General features: G+C 54.2%; 8 protein-coding genes across 8 annotated transcripts; 4 read left to right on the plus strand and 4 right to left on the minus strand.

Moving 5' to 3' along the window:
• Positions 1-252: 252 nt before the first annotated feature.
• Positions 253-1,393, plus strand: Z520_11389 (uncharacterized protein; the record flags this gene model as incomplete). The annotated part of the gene is made up of 2 exons (XM_016781878.1): positions 253-919; positions 984-1,393. The coding sequence occupies 2 exons, from the start codon at positions 253-255 to the stop codon at positions 1,391-1,393; spliced, it is 1,077 nt and encodes a 358-aa protein (XP_016627036.1).
• Positions 1,394-1,516: 123 nt separating this feature from the next.
• Positions 1,517-2,036, minus strand: Z520_11390 (uncharacterized protein; the record flags this gene model as incomplete). Its single annotated transcript, XM_016781879.1, has 3 exons — positions 1,517-1,704; positions 1,782-1,893; positions 1,977-2,036. The coding sequence occupies 3 exons, from the start codon at positions 2,034-2,036 to the stop codon at positions 1,517-1,519; spliced, it is 360 nt and encodes a 119-aa protein (XP_016627037.1).
• An 837-nt stretch (positions 2,037-2,873) lies between these two features.
• Positions 2,874-5,926, plus strand: Z520_11391 (uncharacterized protein; the record flags this gene model as incomplete). Its single annotated transcript, XM_016781880.1, has 4 exons — positions 2,874-4,394; positions 4,454-4,723; positions 4,792-4,933; positions 4,986-5,926. The coding sequence occupies 4 exons, from the start codon at positions 2,874-2,876 to the stop codon at positions 5,924-5,926; spliced, it is 2,874 nt and encodes a 957-aa protein (XP_016627038.1).
• Positions 5,927-6,177: 251 nt separating this feature from the next.
• On the minus strand, positions 6,178-7,446 carry Z520_11392 (uncharacterized protein; the record flags this gene model as incomplete). The annotated part of the gene is made up of 2 exons (XM_016781881.1): positions 6,178-6,528; positions 6,604-7,446. The coding sequence occupies 2 exons, from the start codon at positions 7,444-7,446 to the stop codon at positions 6,178-6,180; spliced, it is 1,194 nt and encodes a 397-aa protein (XP_016627039.1).
• A 719-nt stretch (positions 7,447-8,165) lies between these two features.
• On the plus strand, positions 8,166-10,080 carry Z520_11393 (uncharacterized protein; the record flags this gene model as incomplete). The annotated part of the gene is made up of 3 exons (XM_016781882.1): positions 8,166-8,437; positions 8,529-8,729; positions 8,802-10,080. The coding sequence occupies 3 exons, from the start codon at positions 8,166-8,168 to the stop codon at positions 10,078-10,080; spliced, it is 1,752 nt and encodes a 583-aa protein (XP_016627040.1).
• An 801-nt stretch (positions 10,081-10,881) lies between these two features.
• Z520_11394 (uncharacterized protein) lies at positions 10,882-12,735 on the plus strand (the record flags this gene model as incomplete). Its single annotated transcript, XM_016781883.1, has 2 exons — positions 10,882-11,227; positions 11,288-12,735. The coding sequence occupies 2 exons, from the start codon at positions 10,882-10,884 to the stop codon at positions 12,733-12,735; spliced, it is 1,794 nt and encodes a 597-aa protein (XP_016627041.1).
• A 53-nt stretch (positions 12,736-12,788) lies between these two features.
• On the minus strand, positions 12,789-13,594 carry Z520_11395 (uncharacterized protein; the record flags this gene model as incomplete). Its single annotated transcript, XM_016781884.1, has 2 exons — positions 12,789-13,118; positions 13,199-13,594. 2 exons carry the CDS (start codon positions 13,592-13,594, stop codon positions 12,789-12,791), a joined length of 726 nt encoding a protein of 241 aa, XP_016627042.1.
• A 1,146-nt stretch (positions 13,595-14,740) lies between these two features.
• Z520_11396 (uncharacterized protein) lies at positions 14,741-17,263 on the minus strand (the record flags this gene model as incomplete). Its single annotated transcript, XM_016781885.1, has 1 exon — positions 14,741-17,263. One exon carries the CDS (start codon positions 17,261-17,263, stop codon positions 14,741-14,743), a length of 2,523 nt encoding a protein of 840 aa, XP_016627043.1.
• Positions 17,264-17,482: the final 219 nt, after the last annotated feature.

Consider the following 17,482-nt stretch of genomic DNA (forward strand, 5'->3'; position numbering starts at 1 on the left):
AGCCAATGGAGGCAACGGTGTAACTTACACAGAAGTCCAGTCTGGTCATCCGACGGACCATTTTCTCCCTCTCGGGGCTGGAGGGCGGGGCCGAAGGATGGCGACAGTCGGTTCAATGAGCCAAACCAAGTAGGTAAGCAGCAAGACGAATATATTCTGGATCTCCAAAGCCAATAGGTAGGGGTCTTTGTTTTAGAAATCAACAGAACATCAACACTTGTCCCAACTGACCATCCACCACCAAACGCAACGATGCGGGGCAAAATCATATTCGAAGAGCATATTGCCATGCCCGATGATGACAAGGACGGCTTTCCCGCCTGCCGCAATGTGGACAGTCTGAGAGAAGCCTTACTCGACCTTCACGACGCTCGACTGAAGGAGATGAACGCCAATGGCGTCGAGTTGGCAATCATCTCACAGAACACGCCGGGACCGCAAGGGCTCACCGACCCCAAAGAGTCTGCCGCTTACGCCAAACGGGCCAACGACTATCTGGCCAATGTTGTCGACAGAGCACCGTGCCGGTTCGCCGCTTTGGCTGCGATTCCAATGCACGATCCGGAGGACGCTGTTGCAGAAGTGACCAGATGTATCAACGAGCTCGGCATGGTCGGGGTCAACTTAAACGACGGCCAGCAATATGTCAACCAGGCAACCGGCCGAATCAGCGAATACTTCTACGACGATCCTCGGTACGATGTGTTCTGGGCGACAGTCGAGAAATTGGACGTCCCAGTCTATCTGCACCCACGGGCCCCCTTGCCCGATGACATTCAGAGGCTGTATGCAACAAGACCATGGCTGCTAGGACCAACGTACAGTTTCATCCGAGACACAAGCTTCCATGTTTTGGCGATTTGTACCAGTGGCGTATTTGACCGGTTTCCTGGAGTGAAACTTGCCGTCGGCCATTTCGGTTCGTTCTTGTGCTCCCAATCCTTGCCCGTTCAATGGTAGAGCTAGTATTAACAGGGCAGCAGGGGAGGGTATTTTGGCTTATCTCAGTCGCCTCGACTACTGGTTGGAAAAGCGGGATCGCGGGCGAGGCCTTCGCAGCCAAAAGACCGTGCGGCAGTACCTGGAGAGCAACGTGTTCATCACGTCCGCAGGACATTTCTCTACGCCTGTGCTGCTCCACGCCATGAGCGAGATCGGAATTGACAGGCTTCTCTTCTCTGTCGATACGCCATATGCAAACATCACAGAGGCGTCGGAATGGATCGACACATTACCCATCAGCCATGGGGACGTGGAGAAGTTTGGTCGTACAAACGCGCTGAAGCTCTTCCCCAGACTGGCTACGCGGTTACGGAGTGATGAAGTAGCGAAGGAGCAGCGTGACAGGCAGCGTGTGCTGTTTACGGTGAATGCTGGGTTTGAGCAGGACTGATTCCGCCTAGCGTATATAGAAAAGGATTCTATGAAACGAATCGATTTCAAGATTCCTTCGACTAACTCTTGTCTCTCTTTCACCCTGCTCTTGACGCGGTGCTGCCACCATACTCATACAACCTTACTGCACCACAGTCAAACTCTGTAAGCCTCCGACTACAGCCATCAAGATTCCAGTCTTGCTGTCCCCACGTCTGAGATACCATTGGCTGGTTCCCCAATAGAGGATGAGGATCAGAGTAGTGATAGCCCGGTCATACAGTGTCCACGTCGACGGATCCCGCCGAGAGAGTTGATAGTTGAAAATGCCTAGGAAAGATCTGGGTAAGTGACCATTGTGCTGGTTCGAGTGAATGTATTTCTTCGGACACGATTCGCAGACCTACCGAAAATGGCGAACGAGATTGAGCCTTGGTACCAGCCTGCTTGGGAGTATGCGAATTCGAGGACAGGCAGTGGTGACCAGACTGGACGTGCGAAAAGCTCAAGGCCGAGCATCTGAGGTTGTACGTCAGTTGAGCCGTCCTTCCACTATATGACTGGGCGACCAATTGTTGTATAGGTGGTCAGTTTCCACGTACGGTGTGGCCTATAGAAATGCCAAAGTGAGCGATAGAAGTTGCAAGGGCTAGGAGAGACATCTTCTGGTTCAGATGAGGTGTCAGTTAGTAGAGACACTATTCTGGCTTCGTGCTTTCTGTCGTAGTGTGGTAGCGCTGAGTCGCCCGGAAATGGGTGGTGTAGCTGATGAGGTTTGGGGACGAAAGACGATAGAAGCTTCCAAAACAAAATTTGGTAAAGCATCTATTCGATGTTGTTGTCGGCACCTGGATCTCGCCGGCCTGCTTGGTTCCTCGCCGTCAAGGGCATTACGGCGGTAAATGCGTTCGTACTTTGTGTTGCCCCGCGGGGGGCTTCTGGATCTCGTATCTCGTACTTTGTAGTCTGATACTCTCGTGTTGAGGTGGCGTCGTACGAAGATTCCGACATTTCGTCCGCAAACTTCCATTTGATGCCTCCCGTGCCGGGTATCGAGAAACCATAGACTTTTGCAAGTTACCTAGTTATTCAGCAGAGGGCTCGTATAAATCCCGACGGGGCAATGTACAACACAAGGCCAGCCGAGCGGGTAATTCAGCGCAGCTCTAACCTCAACTATGGTGCGCTAACGGAGGATACGGACGGATCGACTGCAGCCATTCGTACCTGCAGGTGGATGCTCCTAGAAGGTGCCAGCCTCGTCTGGAATGAATGGCCGATGTGCGCCACCCTCTTCCTGTGAGGCAGGTCAGCTGTACACCACTACATCATCCCATCTTGGGTTTGAGCAAAGCAGTTAGCTGGATACCCCGCGTTTTATGTGCTTGGAGGGAAGAGGCAAACAACTTTCGGTGCACTGCTTTTGCACTCGTCGTTCTTCACGTTTTGACTTGCCACCTCTAGAACTTAGGAATCAGCTCAGTGGATTGTCTATGGCCATGCCGAGCTATACTTGCAATTCCTGCGACGCTCACTTCCAGCGTGCGGCGCATCTTTCTCGACACAGAATGCTTCATTTAGGTGAACGCCCATTTGCGTGTCCTTCTTGCGAACGCACATTTACAAGAAGGTTAATTAACACCGCCAGAACCGGTCCTTTGCTGAGCGTTGCTGACTGCCTGGTCCTCGCTAGGGATACTCTGCAGCGTCATGGAGCCGTGCATGACAAGCATCGTGACAAGGACACTCCAAGTCGAAGGGTGCAGCATGCTTGCCGGAAGTGCTCGCAATCTAAGCAGCGCTGCGACGGCAAGAAGCCTTGCAATCGATGCGCCCAGAAGAATCTGGGCTGCTCGTATCGCATTTCCTCTTCGCCAGAACCGAATCGCAAAGACATGTCCATCCTTCTGTCCTCTTTGCAATTGCCACAGCCTGCCACAGAGGGAAATCAAAGCTTGGACCCCAAGAACACCTGCCGGGTGTTCCAGAACCATCAGCCGGGCAATGCAGAAGCAGTCTGGCAACAGGACTACGAGGACGAGACACGCGATGTCGTCTCCACCTCCACTACCTTGGAGGCTCGCAATGCCACGACGCAGCCCCAGTTCACCGCAGAAGCCAACAATTTTGAGCCGATGCCTCTGATGATAGACTACCTCAGTGACATGTCCTTTTCGGCTTTCGGTGATCCTTCGCAGCGGCCCAGCGCCGTTCCTGTGGAGGAGAGTGTCATGACAAGCAAAGCGGTGGCAACCCAGGGCCCTGAAATCGACCAATTTAGCATGGATATGATGTCTCCAGATATGGAGTATTGGGATGTCTCCCCGTCCTTTGACGCTCTCTACCAAGATCTCGGTTTGAATTTTGGGTTTGCCAGGTCCATCGATCTTGCCCAGTCTACACAGCATGAGACACCGGGATCAGAGCCCGACCTTGGCGCGAACATTGCAAGTCCGCCTGCTCCGAGCTTTCTCGATGCCAGAGCTAGCCCAGAGCCATGCGAAGGACAAGGTCTTACTTACGACGACTATGTTCGAAAAGTATTTGCCAATCGACGCCACCTGCACAGCAAGGACAAGCAAGGATCCCACGGCCATACGCTGGAGAAGGCTCACATCCCGCCGGTCATCGGAGACTTCCCCCTTTCATTGTCTTCACAGAGCGATGACTCGACGTGGGAGCCAGAGAACCTCCGTCACGTTCCCTCTCTCACACAGGAGGTCTATGATCAGATTGTTGCCGCCTTCCAGCAACTCAACGCCACCCAGTGCTCTTACATACAATTTGCAGGCGGCGCGTTCCCATCCCTGGCTGCGTGCAATGCTTTCATGCAGCTCTACTTCGAAGAATTCAACCCACTGTTCCCCTTCCTCCACCAGCCCACTTTCAACCCCTCGACAACACCATGGCTTCTGGTCCTCGCCACAATCTCCATCGGCATTCGTTTTGCACGGGATCCCGCAGCTGTGGAATGCGGCGATATCATGCAGGAATTCCTGCGTCGAGCCTTTCTTGCTACGGTATGCATCTCTACCACTTTTTTGATTTCTTTGAATAATTTTCTCGTCTTGCATCACAGATCGAAGAAGATTACAGCTCCTTTTGCGAGCCTTGGCTGGCTCAGGCGGGACTCCTGAATCAAATTGGCATGCAATTTTCGAAAGACATGCGGCTTTTCCAGTATGCCCAGTCCGTGCGAAGTATCGTCACGTCGATCTGTCGTCAAGTCAACTGCTTCCATGAAATGAGACGTCCAGCGCCTTTGGAGAACAATAAGCAATCTGCCGAGGACGCTTGGAAAATTTGGCTGCGGAGAGAAAGCATGCGCAGGCTGGCATACACCTTGTGGGTGAGTAGGAGTTATGCTTATCTTGTGGGCCGTTTGGATTTCGCCAACCAGACTGAACTTGGTTCCAGGTTGTCGACAGTCAGGCTCTTCTATTCTTTGACCTGCCGCCTCTTGTACCGATGAAGCTCCTTCAGGTGCGACTGCCTTGCCATGAAAGTCTGTGGCACGCGCCGACAGCGTCCTCGTGGGTTGAATGCTACAAACAGAATAGTAATCCTTCTTGAACAAAGTGGCTTGCGTATCTGGACTAAGCTTCCTACAGGACCCTATCTGCCGCTAAGCATTCGCGAAGAATTAAACAACCTCTACCGCACGCACGTCCGCCAGCAAGGCCTTGGTGATTATGCCATCCTAGTATTGATTCTTGGAGTCTTCAGGAATGCCGCGGAGGTTCGACGTGTTCTCGACGAGGGGTGCCACCTGCTGCCGTACTTCGCACAGTCTAAGACTCAGCCAGCTCCCGTGTCATATACAAGAGCGGAGACTTTCCCAACCATTCACAAGGCCATGGAATATCTGCGGGTCCTGTGCCCGGCCGATGAAGAGGTTCCCCGGCTGTCTTCGTTGAAGTCCGCAATTTTACTCCACTATCACGCCGTCGGAATTCTCCTGAGAATCCCGCTCGGAGAGCTTTATTGCTACTGCGGCTATCGCGTCACCAGCACGGACATTGCGCACTGTGAAGCCCGCCTCAAGGTCTGGGCACAGCAGCACGGCGAAGAGGTTCGCCAAGTGGCTTTGCATGCTAGTCGACTGTTTGCCCACATTCGCCGTTCGAACCTCCACTATCATTACGAAGGGCGGATGATGCTTATATCATGCCAGGCCTTGTGGATCTATACCGCTACGGCTCAATCAAGCCTATCGTTGGGCGGGCACAAAGACCAAACGGAACATCCCTCGGGACATGGTTTAAGTTCCAGCATCCGCCTTGACCAAGGTCTTACCAGGGAGGCGGTGGAGGCTTGGATACGAAATGGTCAGCAGATGGTTCCTTGTCTCGCAGGAGTGGGCAGCCTTCAAGGCGTGCAAGGGATCGCTCGACTTATTCAGGAAGGCTCCCGTATCATGATGGCAGCATCGAGGTGGCCACTGAACATCGCGCAGGGGAGGTGCTTGCGCATATATCACCAGCTTCGCTCAGGTTCTCCAGCAACAGACGTCGAGCCAAGAACCCTACCATATCCGAAGGCCATCCCCTGAGGGCACCGTGCGCCTATAAACTTCGCTCCGGCCGACGAAAGGATGTAGGCCTTGATGCGGAGTCACCTCTAATGATCAGGTGGGTTTATCTCTCCTTGATTCTCGACTAGGTAGGTAGTCACACCGCCACCCCAGTGCTAGAGACTCAGTGCGAGCAGCCATTGTCTCCCCAACAGCCTGAACGCAATACTAGTACGCGGCTTCGAGCCAGACCCTCGCATTGCGATCGACGTTCCAAGCGCTCTCATTCGTCATGATTGCAGCGGTGGAAGAATCCACGACTCAGAAAATTCCAAATCTCGAAGCTTCCGGCCACCGTCATAGAGGCCATCCACGAGCAATGGCTGAATGATTTTACCATAATACGGCAACTCTTCCAAGAAACCCCAGTGAGCCGCTTGCTTCCATCCCTTTTTCTTCCAGTCATTCAACGTGCCATGGGGAAAGAAGTCAAATGTAGCCAGCTCGGTCGGATCATGCGCGAGACAGACCAAGACGTTGGGGTCGGCGTCGTACTCGATGAGAGCTTCGATCGAGTCCTGAGCTGTAGCGGGATCTATGAAGAATGAATTCGGTGCAGTCGAAGCCCTGAAAAACGGAACCTAGAGAGAAAACCCCAAGAGGTACAGTCAGCAACACGGTCCATCATTGATCTCAGGTCGGGGAGGTGCCATTACCGTTCGACCGTTCTCCTTTTCGGGATGAGACGACAAGAATGCTGAGCACGGACAGGGATGGGAGATAAGCTTGTTCGTGAACTTTGTCTCCTCGGGAATGAAGTCGGGCATGGGAGTATAGCGCGTGGGCCGGATCACACCGCTGTGATGACAAACATCGCCGCCGAGGTAGACGAGGGTCTCGGGAGTTGTTCGCACCAGAGCCCCGATGTGTCCTATCGCATGACCGGGCACGTTGAGGATGTACAGAGACCCGTCTTCGAAGTAGTCGTGTGCCTGGTACCGACCGATCTTGAAGTCGTCGGAGAACGACAGCTCCCTCACCTCGCGGCCATCGAAGTCGGCTTCATGGAACGGCGACGTGGGATTCGCCGGCCAGCCTGGCATGAAGGCGTCTTTGAATCCAGGGCCGACGATGATCTTGACAGACTTGGGCAATGCGGCCGGATTGCCGCAGTGATCCCAGTGCCAGTGGCTCATGATGAACCCTTCAACGTGGGTCAGGTCGACGCCTCCCTCGGTCAAAATGTCATGCACGTCCTTGGCAATGTCGAGGCCGTCGACGTTCTTGCTGACCGTCTCGCGGATGTGAGGCACCGCATTCTGCCAGTCCTTGCGCATGCCCAGATCGAAGAGCACTTCGCGGCCAGACGCCTCGTGCTTGATGTAGAATGAAAAGGTCGGGAAATTGATCCAGTCATGGCCGGGGATGTTAGGCTCGACGGTGCGCGATGTGGTGCAGACTATGTTACATGTTGTGTCGATGATGGAGAGCTGGCAAACGCTGCCACTGGGGGGAATGTTGAGGTCTGGCCGTGGTGTTGCTCCATTTGGCAACGACATGTCTGAAGCATTAGAAACGAGCCTTTGCTGGACCTCGATCTTTTCAGAACAGAGGGCCGAAGTATCAAGAATCGTGTTACTCTTTGTGAACCTTGGTGGCCGTAACATAGCATGATATAATAAACTCGACTCCTACCCACATCAGCTATTTGACTGTCCGCATGTATAAACCATGGAGACGCCGAGTAGCTCACGCGCAAAGCCACTTCCGCGAGGCACGCAACCAAGAATGAGCGACCAAGGACTCACCCATTCTCTCCGCCCCGATGATGGGCGGTACAAGGACAGCGTGCCTGGTGCTCACCATTCCACTCGGGACCCCGAAGACTCCCCCGGGCGGGGTCGGACGGCACAGGGTTTCTGGCCATTTCCAAAGTCCAGGTACGATCCCCTCAAGGGCCCGGCGGTCCTCTTGGTAATTCCCCCAGTCGAACCGTCCTGATTTCCATTGATGGATGGCCTTGGGTGATCCTACTGCCGACGGCACCTCCTGATTTCCTGACCACAGGACGAGACCTGCGGAGCGCCACAAAAAGACAGACTGATAAATCATATTAAGACCATCATGATATGAAGACAGAAATCTCGCCCGAAAATTACGTTGGAAGGCCCCTCTGTCCCTGATCATCACACATTACGGTAGATCTAGCAGACGAAACGGTGCTCTACATCGATCGACCCATTGCCAGGAGAGCTTCCTGCTTGGACAGTTCTCCACCATGGCGTCTCAGCTCGTGCTGCCGTTTTCAATGGCGTGGGCCGCCATGATGGGTGCTCTCGCGCCTCGTGGCATATGTAGGTACATTCCCGGCGACGCAGGGTGGCCCAATGCCACGGACTGGGACGCCCTCAATGCCACGGTGGGAGGTCGATTGATCAAGAACGTGCCTGTGGCGGCTGTGTGCCACACGGCCGGCACTTTTGCCGCCTACGACAAGGAGGCTTGCGAGAAGCTGGCTCGAGACTGGCGAGATGCCAGTGCGGAAACTTTGTTCGTGAGGCCCCAAGTCCTCCTTTGACCCTGTCGCGTCTGGTCATGAGTGCGGTGCCTTTCCACTGATTGTTGCATGCCATGGTCCTAGATTCCCTCAGCCCGGCGAGATGTGGCACCCGTACTTCCAGAATCAAAGCTGCACGCCGTTCACCGCGCCAGAAGTCCCGTGTGAGCTGGGGAACCGCCCTGTGTACTCGATCAACGTGACCGGAGTGGCCGACGTGCAGGCAGGCTTGAAATTCGCCACGGAGAAGAATGTCCGCCTTTCTGTCATGAACACCGGTCTCGAGTGAGTCCCATTCCATCCCTTGCCTCTCCTGCCTCGACGAAGTTCTAACCCATGCCAACCCGATCTGAAAAGCTACCTGGGAAAGTCCTCAGGTCAAGGCTCTTTAGGCCTGTGGGTATACAATCTCAAGACCCAGGAGATTATTCCCGAGTACACGAGTCCGTCTTACTCTGGCCCGGCGCTCAGGATGGGAGCGGGCGTCATCTCTGGCGAGACCAACGAATTGCTCGCCCGGGCGGGATACCGCGCCGACCTTGCATCGTGCGGACTGACGGGCGTCGTGGGCGGCTATCTTCAAGGTGGCGGACAAGGACAGCTGATATCGGCCCATGGCATGCCGGCAGACAATGTCCTTGAATGGGAGGTGGTCACCCCTACTGGGGAGCATGTCAGCGCTTCTCCGGAACAGAACCCGGACCTGTATTGGGCGCTCACGGGCGGCGGAGGAGGCACATACGGAGTTGTTCTCAGCGTCGTTATCAAGGTGTTTCGCGATGGCCCCATCGCCGGCGGACAGCTGATGGTGCAAAGTGAGAACTCCGAGGCCATCTGGGACGCCGCCCGGACTTGGATTGAACACTTGCCACGCCACGTTGATGGAACACGAAACCTCTTCCACTTCGGCATCACCAAGACCATCTTCTGGGTCTTTGCCTTCATCATGCCCGACCAAGACACGACAGCCATCGACGCTCTGCTGCGCCCGTTTCTCCCGGAACTCGATCGGCTGGGTCTCGGCTACGAGCTGACCACCGTCAACTACACGAACTACCTCGACGCCTATCTCTCCACGTACGGCCCTCTTCCCTACGGCGCCATCTGCCCCAAGTGGCCCATCATCTCCAGCCGCCTGATTCCGCGATCGGTGTTGGCGGACACGGCGCAACGAAACGCCCTCGTCGACTTTTTCCAAGACGTGGCCCGCGACGGCAAATGGTTCTGGGGCTGCAGCTTCTTCGACGTCAACGACAAGGCCGGCTCGCCGCGCGGTCCCCATCCGCCCAATTCTATCCATCCTGCCTGGCGTGACGCTGGCGCCTATTGCAACCCGCAGCCCGAGCTTTCCGGAGGCTACCACTGGGAGGAGCCCGAGATTGACGAAGCCCTGCGGAAGAAGCTGGTCACCGAATTCATCCCAAGAAACGAAGCATTGACCCCCAATTCGTGCCATGTCAATGAGCTGGACCCGACATACCAGGGAGATTGGAAGGATGCGCTGTACGGGCCCAACTATGCCCGCCTGCTGCACATCAAGCACAGATACGATCCCAACTACATCATGTATGGCCAATGGGCGGTCGGGTCTGATGAGTTCACCGTCGATGGAGACGGAAGGCTTTGTAAAATCTAGGTAGTCTTGCCTTGTTTCGCTCATTTAAAGTCCACGTTCATGGACTGCTTCGAGCCATCGTCCGCCGGAAAGTCTTCACTCCTCTCAACCATGATCCATTTGCCTGCCTCCGAAACAAGTGAATCTCGAGGGATATGGCCGTGCTCATTGGTCGTTGGAAGTGATCTTCAGCCATTTTAATTCCAGGGAGGCCGCATCCAGGACAGTCGAGTAGAAGAACTCCGGCCCTCAGCACGCGCGAGCCGGGGGTGAGCACAGGGCGGCATCACCCCGGTGCCAATCCCGGGGGAGTCGCGAGCAGTTTTCACTCATCTTGGCTTTCCACACTGGTCCTTGTCATCATCGCCTTCCAGGTTCCTTTAAACACCAATTTCTGTTTCCGTTTAGCAGCCAAGATGACTAAGTGTGGATGGGTGCTTCAGCCACCCGACGGCCACCCAGAAATGCCCACCTTTGCTACGACGACAGCTTACTTATCTCCTGCTTCTACTTCCAGGAACTGTACTACCCACCTCGAAGCCTCTCGCCATCTTCTCAGCGTGTTGCTGTATTGTCGGCAGAGAAACTCATACGGGATGAGAGACAATAATCGAAGAGTAGTCTCTCACATTCAGGCCCTGACAGACGGCTCACGGTAGCGACAAGCGGCTGACCTGGCCCGTGCGTTTTCCCAGATAACTAGAGCAACCACCTCGACGCCTCTTCACCTGTCTGGATTGACGTTTCTGCTGCTACTCGACAGGCTATTTTGACACGTTTGTCACAGATTTATCGAGCCTGCTACATTCGTCACATATCGCCATGTCTGCTCGGAAAGAGGAAAAGGATACGTTTCATTTCGTGGCGTTTCAAGATCCTTCGAATGCCGTGGCTCGAAAGTCGTTGGAAAAATCCCGAGCACGTGCCCATGCCGCTCGAGTCACACATTCGAGGAGAAAGGCAAAGCGTGGGCAGACCGTCGTCAAATGGATTATCGAGAGCTCAGGCTCTCCCAAGGACAACACTCCGAAGCAGGCACAAGACAAAGTCCAAGTAGCTGGATTCAAGATCAGCCCGCTTTCATATCTTGGGCAGGACAAGGTCGACCCCTTTGGATCGAACCCTCATACGGTATTGCCGAAATATCTGCAATCGATTCTTGACTACGGTGAGTTGATGTTCGTCCTGTTGGTCGTTCACTAGGACTGATGTCCCGGGATCTTGAAAGCCTACGAAAGTATACACCCGAAGATCATAACCGTCCACGCGGTGAACAGTGTGTCCGAGGTCAAAATATCCTGGAGACGGATCGGTCAAGAATGGCCATTGATGTACCACCTGCAAGTTGCTTGTGCAGCAAACCTCGCTCGCGCAGGCGCCGACAATGAGCGCCTCCCCCACAAGATCGAGGTTCTACGAATGAAACACCAAGCACGCGGGTTAGCTCTGGTGACGAAGGAGCTTCAGAACCTTAAAGGTCCGGCATCCGATTCATTGATCATGGCACTGATCATGGCGGCGTTCCTGACCGATCCCAATCCCACCTCGGCTCAATCTGGAGAAGTGGTTCCACCATCTCCTTTGGCGACTGCTTGGAATCTACACCTCTATGCGAGCCTTACACTGATGCCTTCTATGATCCAAGCTCTTATGGAACTTGTCGTCAGCCGCGGTGGGATGGACGCTTTGCAAGAATATGGACTCAAGAATGTTCTTCAATTGTCAGTCGGATTTTCAACCATTTTTGTCGAGTCTCTAGCTGATGTGGATATTAGCGCCGACCTGATGGTCAGCTCGAGGCTCAATATGAGTCCTTCTTTTCCCTGGGTGCTTCCAACCACGTCGATTCTCCATGGACCGAAGTATCAGCCTGACCATGAAGCTGTCATGATGTCAATGGTGATCGGCACCGGCTTCAGACAGATAGATCCAATAGCTATGGATCTGGCAAATGCCTTGAGAGCCGCAGGCGAGGTCACTGTCGCTCTTGACCACTACGTACAACGCCGCCCAAACCCGCCCATCATGGCCGATATAGTCAATGCGGCGAATCAAACTCACCACAGGCTAGCAAGTCTCGGGCCAAGGATAACTATGGATCCCCAAAAGACCGACTACTTGTGGAATCTATGCCGCGTGGCTGGCCTCATCTACAGCGACTTGGTACTGCTTCCCTTACCACCCACGACCGGTGTCAGACCTCGGCTGGCTGGAGAGCTTCGCCTTGCCATGGAATCTTTCGAAGTATTTGAGGCTGAAGAAACTGCTTATATTGTCCCAGGCACCACAGCGGAGGATTACACCTGTCTGGTCCTGTGGGCTCTAATGATGGGAGGTCTTGCTGCGCTAAACACACCCCACAAGGGATATTTTGTTCGAAAGATGCAAGAATACGTCCTCCGTTGGCCGTATATTATCGAGTGGGGTGCTTATACCAGTCTCATGGCTACATATCTGTGGTGGGACCACATATTCGCGGAGCCTGTGGCAATGCTATGGACAGAGGTGACCTTGTCCCTAGCAGACGTGGTGCAGCAAGGCTCTGTATTTACACAACCAAGTCACGATACTCCTCCAGCAGATCAATTTCCCACACTCCCACTCCATTTGAAAACAGAGCCTGGCTACCGTGGACTTTCGGTTCAAGATGTATCGACCTCGAGCCTCTTCGAGTAGTCTTCACGTCTGCGTGGGAATGCTCATTTGAGCTGCTGTCCGCAGTGTCTGCATCAAGCATTTATCGACATGATGATGCTCTCTACAAACAGATCGGGCTCGCTGAGGAAAGGTGAATGCCCAGCTCCACACCTTAATTCCTGCACGTCCTCCAAACCTGACTGCCTCACCATCATCTCCTGCGTGGGGAGCGGGAGAGCTTGGTCCTCTTCGCAGTAGAGGTACGTCACTGGAATGCTGGTATACGCGACCTGGGTGAGCGGAGTTTTGGTGGCGATGATGCTATGATGTTTGAGCTTCGACACCCAAAGCTTCTGTTCTTCAGCTGGCAGATCGTTATAGAACACCCGCTCGGGGTTGGTTGCGTTGGTGCTGCCATCTTCCTGGAAACCCGAGATCTCGAGTTAGCACACTCTCGAACGAGACTGAAGAGCCTGGTTTTCCGGCTTGCCTCTTCTTTGACCCACGGCGGCAGACCACCGAGCCCAGCGACGAGGGACTTTCCCACGGGCAAAAGAAAGGCACAAGCATAAAACAATCGGACTATGCCGCCTTTTTGCGCTCCTTTCATCCTCTCAGCCTTGCCCAGCCCGGCGGCCGCTTGTGTCCCTACCATACCGCCGTACGAATGCATCACCAACAAGACCTCTTTGCCTTGCTCGACCAATTGCTCCAACTCCGCACGGACGTGAGCTGCGTCATCGTACAAGGTTCTGGTTGGAGGCACTGCTCCAGTGGAGGGTTGTTGGGGACAGAGCATGGTGAATCCGAGCGCTTCGAATCTGGACTTGACCGGCTCGAAGTGCGCCGGTCCGTGCCAGGCTCCGTGGAGGATGAATATCACCGGTTTGGGCGACATTCTGAGATTATTGACCTTGGAACAAGGACGATGATTCAAACAAACGCAGGAAGGTCGAAGATCTTTATAAGGAGAGGCCTCGCAACAGCTTTCCTCCTCTATGCCTACAGGAAGGAAACCATTGAACGAGAGCCAGACCCAAGCCAGCCAAACAGCGCCCCTCGCGACGCTCGCTCCATCCATACGACATCTCAGCGTCTACGGCAAGCTCATCCACCCCGACTCATTGGCCAACCATGTGAACCCGCCTGATTTTCCCAGAACCAAGACATCGAGAAATATACGACGCTTGCAAACGAGGTCCACGTTATCTATACCGGGGGCCCGCGTTTCGGGCCAGCCGGGGGATGGGAGACCTGATCGGCAATCCTAGAGCCAGTCAAAGCGAATCTCAACACTCACAAAAGCCTAATCGCTAACATGTCAAAACTATTTTCGATCTATTATGCGACCTTTTCAAACCTATTATGCGACATTTCCGATCTATTATGCGAGTGTTGTCACCAGTGTCAGTATTCGTGCGTCGAACGTCTAGGGCATCTAGGACAGATCGCCACCCACCCTCTTGTCTTTTTTTTCAAAGACGTGCTGTTAGTTCCCCCCTGGGACGAAGACGAAGAATGCGACCAGCACTCCAGGCCCGTGTGTCTTTATTCCCAGCCCAGCGACCGATGAACTTTCTTCGACTGGTTTATTTCCGGCAACTACTGCCTTTCGGGATTCAAAGTTCTAAGGCGCGCCTGAATGTTTAATTAGAACAGAAGCGGGTGAATATACGATGAGAGACGAGGGCCTGGGTGTGTCGCGCGAGATGGGCCAATGTGATGCGTAAATAAACTCACAGATGCCGGGAGGAAGTGGAGGGGAGAACACAGGACACTGAGTCATGAATCGATTGCAATCCATGCACATACATACAGCTCGTCATTGATTGATTTCGAATCAGCCTCATTTCCATATTTTCTAAGCTCCAAGCTCCTCAAAACCGCCCCATATCCTCCCTCCCTCTCATCTCCCTGCCATGTGTATCCAGCCCCAACCGCGCAGCTCGTCGAGGTTGCCAAAAGCAAGGTACCAGCACGTACCACTAAAACCAAGAAAGCAAAAAAGTAAAAGAGCAAAAAAAACCCCGAGCTATGTAGGTCTCTAAAGCCTGAGGTTCGCAAAGCTCCAGGTCGGCTCTCCCTCAGCATCGCCCGTACTGTCTTCCTTCGTCGCTGTTTCCCGCGGGCCGTTGCCGTTGCCGTTGTCGGAGCTTCGAAGACAAGTCGATTGCGCGGGATCGGTCGTTGTGCCTTGGTGCGGATGAGTCGCCACTGGATGGGATGACAACATGTTAGGGAGTGGTGGTCGATCGACAATGGAGATCTCGCCAGCACGGGTGGTTGCTGTTGACTGCTGCCTTGCTGGGCCGGGGACGCCTGAGTTTCTTCCGCGCAAGGAGCTTGTGCTGCCAAGAGACTGCTGACTTGATGCGTTGGCGGGAGGTGAGCGCTCCTGCTGTCTCGTTGATGGATGCCGACTCGACAGATCGGCGATAGTGGTCGTTCTTGAGTGCTCATCCAGCTCGACATTGACACTGCTTGCAGCTTTCTTTCCCTCTCGATCAACCGTTGCCTGGCGTGGTTTGCCGGGATGTACTTTGATGGCAGCTGCGCGCGACGGGTCCTCAATACTCGACCGTGCCAACTCCGGCTTCCTGGATTGTGTCTTGTCCACCATTCCTTCTTGCTGAACCCACGAGGGCTCTCGCTTTGTACTCGATTTCCCCGACGACCCACCCCGCTGAGACGCAGGCCGTATCTGGATTTCCTTTGGAGACGGTTCTGCGAATATTGACTTGTTTGCCCTGCCCTCTTCCTTGCTTGCAGGGCATGGTCCACGTTGTGGTTCTTCAGCTTTGCTTCCCGCCCCAGGACCAGATGCGTTCCGATCTTGATCCGTATCCTCGACTCTAGCAGCTCTTTTACCAGCTCTCTTTTCCTGCAGAGCATTGTACTCTGGCGTGCTGAGCACGCGACCATCACCTAGTGAGATTCGGATTGATGTTCCATGCGCGGAGTTGGTGTCCGGTCGTGGTTGAGAGTGAGCTACTTGTGAAATCGTCTGGTTTGGGTCGTCGCTCGTCTTTGGTCGTCTATCGAACTCCAAGGGTGGTCCTGAAGTGGTAGTGCGATGGGAGCCAGGATCACTTTGCCGAGTCGATCGAAAGTTCTGTGGTTCTTCAGACAGTTCCCGAGGGCTCGCGTCTTCTGTTCGGCTCGAGGAAGTCGGACGAGAGTCCAAATGGGGTCCTTGCTCTCCTGGTGTCTGTGTGCGGTGCTCAGGTCTTCGATCACTGGACCTCCGTATTCCCCGCTCTGGTCCTTGTCCCCTTCTGTCATCATGGCTCTGCGTCGGTCGACCTGGGCCTCGTTGTACAGGAGTGCGGGTCTGCGTACTTCCTGGGGGTGTTCGTGTCGGAGGACGCAGACCATTAGTCCGATCCTGATTTCGGTTTTGAGGCGATCGAGGAAAGGGCCACAGAGATGGATCTCCCGGGGTTCTAGGTCGACGAGGCTGATGATGAACTGGGCGACCAAGACGATCTTCATTCTCAGCGTAGATGACGACGCGGTTGATGGAACCGCTAGAAGAACTATGGCGATGCGCGCTACGGTGACGGTTGTACGGATCATTGTCCCATCGACGACCGTTGCTGACAGAGACGAAGCTGCCTCCACCACGCAGGGAACCTGTCGGCTGCTGCGGGAGAGAAATTTGATCCTGAGCTTCGGCTTGCTTTTGTGCGACCCGGGTTCGAAGAGCCTCACCAATCCTCTGATACTGATACTGATTTGATGTGCCTTGAGAAGGTTTGCAGCAAGGAGTGATTGTGTTGGAGAGCATCGTTTCGACGCTCGTGTTGGTGCTAGGGACCGCAGGTCTCTTGTCCCAGCACTTTGTTGGCCGCAAAAGCCACTTCCAAATCTTTAATAATCGCTTTCCATTCTCCTTGGTGTTGCTTTCGAGAAGAATACTGGCTGGCAGAGGCTGCCCTTCGCTTGCGCCATCCACATCCTTCGGACACGTCTCTTGTGGTAGTGGCGACGACTCCTGGTCACTTTCGCTCCCACTCTCTGGGTCTGAACCTTCCAATTTACTCTTATCGCTGGAAGTTTCTTTCAAGAAGGTGTCTGCATAATCTGCCGAGACACGGTCCGACATTTGCTCTGGCGGCGTTACTGTTCGTCTCACATGCTCCCTCCATTGCTTTGAGTATATTGAGCAAAGCGGGAGATTCCGCGAGGGTTCCTCGCATCGCGCAGAGAATTTGATATGCGTTTCATTCGGAACCTCTGGAACGGACGAGATTCGTTCATTCCGCTCTTCTGTGTAATGCTGCCCGTCCTCCGCGGTCACAGGACAATCGAGTCGTCCTTGCTGCTCAGAGGGGGGGCCATATGGAATAGCGACACCTATGGCCTCGCTTGGGTCGATCTGACATCTCATCGTCGAGTCATATTGGACGGCAGGGTTTCCGACATCGAGATTGAGGTCAAGTTTCGAGTCCTTGAAGTCGAAATCGAAGAGGAAATCCGCGGCTGGAGGAGTCGCAGCTGTTTGTGACTGGTGACTTCGATGCAAGGCTCGTGCGTAGTGCTCTCTGGTGCGGGTAAAGCGATCCATTCCTTCGTCTCACCTCACTGATAGTTTCTAGGCAGATCAAGAGGGCAACAGGAGGATATCTGAGATCCAAACAGCGAAGCAGAAGCGTCTGATAACGGAGATGAGAAAATAAGGCAGGTCTGAAAAGGGATTTTTGGCAGCAAGAGAGAAGCCGTGAGTCTCGAGCGGACCAGTGACGCTCCCAGAAAGCCTGATCTTGTCTGAAATATCAGATATACA

The sequence above is a fragment of the Fonsecaea multimorphosa genome (genome assembly GCF_000836435.1).
Source record: "Fonsecaea multimorphosa CBS 102226 unplaced genomic scaffold supercont1.38, whole genome shotgun sequence".
Lineage (NCBI taxonomy): Eukaryota > Fungi > Ascomycota > Eurotiomycetes > Chaetothyriales > Herpotrichiellaceae > Fonsecaea > Fonsecaea multimorphosa.